We start from the raw sequence: 8,052 nt of genomic DNA on the forward strand, positions 1-8,052 counted from the left end.
GTCCATGGAACACAAATAAATTGTAATTTTATAATACCTGTTACCAGGTGCCTGTGTTGTATGATGTCATTGTACTATTATAATACCTGCTACCAGGTGCCTATACTGTATGATGTCAGTGTAGTATTATAATACCTGTTACCAGGTGCCTGTGCTGTTTGATGTCACTGTGCTATTATAATACCTGTTACCAGGTGCCTGTGCTGTTTGATGTCAGTGTACTATTATAATACCTGTTACCAGGTACCTGTGCTGTATGATGTCAGTGTACTATTATAATACCTGTTACCAGGTGCCTGTGCTGTATGATGTCAGTGTACCATTAAAATACCTGTTACCAGGTGCCTGTGCTGTATGATGTCATTGTACTATTATAATACCTGTTATTGGGTGTCTTTGATGTCACTGTAATATTATAATACCTTTTACCAGGTGCATGTGCAGTACGATGTCAGTGTACTGTTATAATACCTTTTAACAGGTGCCTGTGATGTATGATGACATTGTACTCTTATAATACCTGTTACCACGTGCCTATGTGTGTATATGACATCACTCTACTATTATAATACCTTTTATTGGGTGTCTTTGATGTTTGATGTCACTGTAATATTATAATACCTTTTACCAGGTGCATGTGCAGTACGATGTCAGTGTACTATTATAATACCTTTTAACAGGTGCCTGTGATGTATGATGACATTGTACTCTTATAATACCTGTTACCACGTGCCTGTGTGTGTATGTGACATCACTCTACTATTATAATACGTGTTAAAAGCTGCTTGTGATGTATGACGTCACTGTACTACTAGAATACCTATTACCAGGTGCCTGTACTGTATGGCATCATTATACTTTTATAATACCTGTTACCAGGTACCTATGCTGTATGATGTCACTGTACTATTATACTACCCGTCACCTGGTGCCTGTACTGTATGACATCATTGTATTATTATAATACCTGTTAAAAGGTGCCTGCGATATATGACATCACTGTACTATTATAATACCTATTACCAGGTAACTGTGTTTTATGATGTCAGTGTACTATTATAATACCTGTTACCAGGTGCCTGTGATGTATGACATAATTGTACTACTATACCTGTTACCTCATATAATATATATTACTCTGTATGTTACCCCCCATATCACCTCATATATTACCCTGTATTTTACCTCACATATTATCTCATATATTATATATTACCCTGTATGTTACCTCACATATTATCTCATATATTATATATTATCCTGTATGTTACCCCCATATTACCTCATATATTATATATTACCCTGTATGTTACCTCACATATTACTTCATATATTATATATTATCCTGTATGTTACCTCACATATTACCTCATATATTATATATTACTCTGTGTGTTACCTCACATATTATCTCATATATTATATATTATCCTGTATGTTACCTCATATATTATATATTATCCTGTATGTTACCTCACATATTACCTCATATATTATATATTATCCTGTATGTTACCCCCCATATTACCTTATATATTACCCTGTATGTTACCTCACATATTACATATTATCATGTATGTTACCCCCATATTACCTCATATATTATATATTACTCGGTATGTTACCTCACGTATTGCCTCATATATTATCCTGTATGTTACCTCAGTTATTACCTCATATATTATATGTAACATCTCATATTACTTCAAATATTATATATTACCCTGTATGTTACCTCATATATTATATATTACTCTGTATGTTACCTCACATATTACCTCATATATTATATATTACTCTGTGTTACCTCACATATTATCCTGTATGTTACCTCATATATTATATATTATCCTGTATGTTACCTCAGTTATTACCTCATATATTATATGTAACATCTCATATTACTTCATATATTATATATTACTCTGTGTGTTACCTCACATATTACCTCATATATTATATATTATCCTGTATGTTACCCCCATATTACCTTATATATTACCCTGTATGTTACCTCACATATTACATATTATCCTGTATGTTACCCCCATATTACCTCATATATTATATATTACTCTATGTTACCTCATATATTACTCGGTATGTTACCTCACGTATTGCCTCATATATTATCCTGTATGTTACCTCAGTTATTACCTCATATATTATATGTAACATCTCATATTACTTCATATATTATATATTACCCTGTATGTTACCTCATATATTATATATTACTCTGTATGTTACCTCACATATTACCTCATATATTATATATTACTCTGTGTTACCTCACATATTATCCTGTATGTTACCTCATATATTATATATTATCCTGTATGTTACCTCAGTTATTACCTCATATATTATATGTAACATCTCATATTACTTCATATATTATATATTACTCTGTGTGTTACCTCACATATTACCTCATATATTATATATTATCCTGTATGTTACCCCCCATATTACCTTATATATTACCCTGTATGTTACCTCACATATTACATATTATCCTGTATGTTACCCCCATATTACCTCATATATTATATATTACTCTATGTTACCTCATATATTACTCGGTATGTTACCTCACGTATTGCCTCATATATTATCCTGTATGTTACCTCAGTTATTACCTCATATATTATATGTAACATCTCATATTACTTCATATATTATATATTACCCTGTATGTTACCTCATATATTATATATTACTCTGTATGTTACCTCACATATTACCTCATATATTATATATTACTCTGTGTTACCTCACATATTATCCTGTATGTTACCTCATATATTATATATTATCCTGTATGTTACCTCAGTTATTACCTCATATATTATATGTAACATCTCATATTACTTCATATATTATATATTACTCTGTGTGTTACCTCACATATTACCTCATATATTATATATTATCCTGTATGTTACCCCCATATTACCTTATATATTACCCTGTATGTTACCTCACATATTACATATTATCCTGTATGTTACCCCCATATTACCTCATATATTATATATTACTCTATGTTACCTCATATATTACTCTGTATGTTACCTCACGTATTGCCTCATATATTATCCTGTATGTTACCTCAGTTATTACCTCATATATTATATGTAACATCTCATATTACTTCATATATTATATATTACCCTGTATGTTACCTCATATATTATATATTACTCTGTATGTTACCTCACATATTACCTCATATATTATATATTACTCTGTGTTACCTCACATATTATCCTGTATGTTACCTCATATATTATATATTATCCTGTATGTTACCTCAGTTATTACCTCATATATTATATGTAACATCTCATATTACTTCATATATTATATATTACTCTGTGTGTTACCTCACATATTACCTCATATATTATATATTATCCTGTATGTTACCCCCCATATTACCTTATATATTACCCTGTATGTTACCTCACATATTACATATTATCCTGTATGTTACCCCCATATTACCTCATATATTATATATTACTCTGTATGTTACCTCACATATTACCTCATATATTATATATTACTCTGTGTTACCTCACATATTATCCTGTATGTTACCTCATATATTATATATTATCCTGTATGTTACCTCAGTTATTACCTCATATATTATATGTAACATCTCATATTACTTCATATATTATATATTACTCTGTGTGTTACCTCACATATTACCTCATATATTATATATTATCCTGTATGTTACCCCCATATTACCTTATATAGTACCCTGTATGTTACCTCACATATTACATATTATCCTGTATGTTACCCCCATATTACCTCATATATTATATATTACTCTATGTTACCTCATATATTACTCTGTATGTTACCTCACGTATTGCCTCATATATTATCCTGTATGTTACCTCAGTTATTACCTCATATATTATATGTAACATCTCATATTACTTCATATATTACCCTGTATGTTACCTCATATATTATATATTACTCTGTATGTTACCTCACATATTACCATTATCCTGTATGTAACATCTCATATTAGCTCATATATATTATATTACTCTGTATGTTACCTCATATATATTATATTACTCTGTATGTTACCTCACATATTACCTCATATATTATATATTACTCTGTGTGTTACCTCACATATTACCTCATATATTATATTACTCTGTATGTTACCTCACATATTAGCTCATATATTATATATTACCCCTATATTACCTCAGATATTATAGATTATCCTGTATGTTACCCCATATATTATCTATTATCTGGCACTCTCGTACCATGAACCCCTGTCCCCTGGTGATTATATATATATATATATATATATAATCATCTACCTGTGCTGGAGGCTGTGACATTCTCCTCTTGCACCGCTAGGTAGAGCTCGGCCGCTGCCTCTGCTCCGTCATCACTGAGCGACAAGTCCTGGAGTCCGTGACGTCATCAGGCAGCGCCGACTCTGGGTACAACAGATCGCATAGCGGCCCCGAGCCGGAGACCGGGACTGAGGTCAGAGCCCCCGGGCACCTCGTCACCCTCATATATTACCCCATATATCGTCTATCATCATCATCATCATTATTATTATTATTATTATTATATGTTACCTCGTATATTATCTATCATCTGGTATTCTCCTCCTATGTATCCCCATCCCCTGGTGACCCATATATATATATATATATATATATATATATATATATATATATATATATATATATAATTTATCTCCTGGTGTCCCCCCCATCCTTTTTTTATTTTCACACACGTCTCCAATAGTGCCAGTTATATTTATATGTAACTTAGAGAACTAGAGATCTCTGACATTGTGTCCCCTGTATTGTGCTGTGATCATGTAGCGCTCTGTCTGTATATTTACACTGTATCCTGATCATTTCTATCCTTATCTAGGCTGAATCATGACTACGGGAGCAGATGTTCGGGATATTTTGGAGCTGGGGGGTGGGGAGCCAGAGAACACTGGAATAATCAGCAAAAAGGACATTATAAATGCAGACAAGGTGAGTTTCTGCCCCGGAATAAATACAGGATTTGTAACACATTTGCAGTCGATAGGGAAAGCCCTGCGGCAGGAATAAGGAGAGCAGCAGTGGGGAAAATAAAAGATAGGGATACTAGACCTTTAGAGACCTAGTGCTGAGTATTGAAGTGATATTACAGTCACATAACTATTCTTAGGGGCAGATTCAGTTGTGAAAAAATCAGCGAGATTGGATGTGCAGACCCAATGTTTCTCACAACATCGCGGCCAAATGAATTTCCCCCTATAAATATATAAATATAACATGTCATAATATATAAAATAGCCGTGTGATTGCTGCTCAGTGGTTGTAGTTAGATAGTTTATCTGATTCTGTTACAGAAGTTTGTGGTGAATGGGAGGAGACAACATGTGATTTATATTATTATATGTATCAGTACTCTCATCACTACAGATGACAACAGAGTGGGTAATTAATGTTTCTACTAGTGACAGGGCATGCTTGGACTTGTAGTTCTACAAACTTTTTAACCCATTATCCTGGTACCCATTTCCCAAAGGTGCCAAGAGGAGCCTAATTGCTATTACAGGAATTCTGTCCTGGCTGGGGCTGTTTCCCTGTTATATTATGGCTAGCCTGGTGCTGATTGCTGCTGTTGCAGTGAGACCCTACGCTCTGTCACCCTGCATTAGTGGTAATCAGCCCAGGCTATAGCACCCTATAGGGGGATGTGGTGAGTGAAGGATGCTGAAAGTAAAGCTTAGGCCTTCTCCCTTCTTGACTGTACTTAAATGTGTATATACAGTGGCTTGCACAAGTATTCAACCCCCTAAAAATTAAACAGATTTGTCTGTATGACACTTGTACAGACTGTTCCAGGCAGTATTTTTTCCCTGTGAACCAGTAGGCTCTTAAAGTACATTTTCAAACCAAAATTCAATATTTGGCTGCAGATTTTAATTTGCTACAAAAAAAACCAACAACTGAAAAATGCTACCTACATATTCATTCAACCCCTGTGCTGTGTAACCTCCAATTGCCGTAACAATTGGCTTTCAATTAGCCTCTACCCATAAATCATTAAAAAGGTCAGCTTTTCTGGACAAAAAGACCCCATAATTCAAGTAACATTGTTCATGAGCATTCTAGGAATATTAAAAATAAAATAATGAACATGCGCAAGATGGGCCTAGTGAGCACTGTTGGATGAATTGTGAGGAAACTGAAGCTGCATCGTACCGACCTGGCACTGTCTAGACAAGGGGATCCCTCAACACTCGGCGTCAGAGCAAGGAGGAGTCTTGTGAGGGAGGACACAGAGAGGACAACTATCACGTTGCAGGGGCTACAGAGTTCAGTGACTGAGACTGGGTGCAGCTGCACCAGTCACCCATATAAAGAGCTCTGTATGGGAGGTGGCTACAAAGAAGTACATCAAACTACGCCTGGAGTTTGCCAGAAAGCATCAGAGGGACCCGGCTTAAATGTGGGACGAGGTTTTGTGTCAGATGACAAAAATGGAGCTTTGTCGCCCGAATTGAAAACGCTATGTGTGGTGCACACCTAACCCTGCCCATTCTTCAGCAGGCACCAGCAGTGAAGTATGGGGGGGTGGCAGCATCAAGTTGTGGGGATTCCTCAGCGGGTTCTGGGCATACCGTTAAAATTGAAGGAAAAAAAGTGAATGTTCTACAATGGCCAAGTCAAAATCCAGATCTCCATCCAATTGAGAAACTGGCAATATTTAAAAATTGCAGTCCACAAACGCCATCCAAACAGCCCAAACGACCTGGAGCAAATCTGCAAGGAAGAATGGGCAAATATGTGTACGCTGGAGAAACGGACGGGTGCATCTCTCCAGGGTGTGACAGAGACCCGGAAGGTGACTCAGATGTCGCTGCTTTATATTGTGCCAGGGTTGGGATTATAAATCATCAGTTGTACTGAGACTGGTATTGTTAATTCAGCTGAATATCAAGATCAAGAAATGTAATGAGATATATATATATATATGTTATATCTCCAAGAAAAACTGCACATCAGTTCATTTCAACATTGTGGATGCCAGGTAATATATAAACCATGTAAGATTCATCCTAGGAAAATCTACTCCTCTCCAAGCACCAAGGCAGCCCATGAAAAAGGTGCTATACACTGACCAGCCACAACTATAAGAACCACTGACAAGTGAATAACATTGATTATCTCGTTACAATTGCACCTGTCAAAGGGTGGATATATCGAGCAGCAAGTGAACAGTCAGTGCTTGAAGTTGATGCGTTTGAAGCAGGAAAAATTGTCAAGCGTAAGGATCTGAGTGACTTTGACAACGGACAAATGTGACGGCTAGATGATTGGGTCAGAGCATCTCAAAAAGGCCAGGTCTTGTGGGGTGTCCCCGGTATGCAGTGGTTAGTACCTACCAAAAGAGGACCAAGGGCTAGATTTACTAAGCTGCGGGTTTGAAAAAGCGGGGATGTTGTCAATAGCAACCAATCAGATTCTAGCTTTCATTTATTTAGTACCTGCTACAAAATGACAGCTAGAATCTGATTGGTTGCTATAGGCAACATCCCCACTTTTTCAAACCCGCAGCTTAGTAAATCTAGCCCCAAGACTCATTGTTGCTCATGGGGAGTGAAGGCTAGCCTGTCTGGTCCAATCCCACAGAAGAGCTACTGTAGCACAAATTTCTGAAAACTTAATGCTGGCTATGATAGAAAGGTGTCAGAACACACAGACATTGCATATTTCTGTGTATGGGGCTGCGGACTGGTCAGAGAGCCCCTGCTGACCCCTGTCCACCACCTACAATGTGCACTTGAGCACCAGAATTGGACCATGGAGCAATGAAAGAAGGTGGCCTGTTCTGATGAATCGCGTTTTCTTTTATATCATATTGATGGCTGGGTGCGTGTACGTCGTTTACCTGGGGAAGAGATGGCGCCAGGATGTACTATGGGAAGAAGGCAGCCGGCGGAGGCAGTGTGATGTTCTTGGTAATGTTCTGCTGGGA

The 8,052-nt window shown here is 36.3% G+C and overlaps 1 protein-coding gene across 1 annotated transcript in view; it reads left to right on the forward strand.

The window, feature by feature from the left end:
* Positions 1-4,952: 4,952 nt before the first annotated feature.
* Positions 4,953-8,052, forward strand: part of DMAP1 (DNA methyltransferase 1 associated protein 1) — a 30,089-nt gene continuing 26,989 nt past the window's right edge. The window contains exon 1 of the mRNA XM_075183983.1: positions 4,953-5,054. Coding sequence (XP_075040084.1) covers positions 4,953-5,054 — 102 coding nt within the window. The remainder of the gene's footprint in view (positions 5,055-8,052) is intronic.

Source organism: Mixophyes fleayi, chromosome 8 (genome assembly GCF_038048845.1).
Source record: "Mixophyes fleayi isolate aMixFle1 chromosome 8, aMixFle1.hap1, whole genome shotgun sequence".
Lineage (NCBI taxonomy): Eukaryota > Metazoa > Chordata > Amphibia > Anura > Limnodynastidae > Mixophyes > Mixophyes fleayi.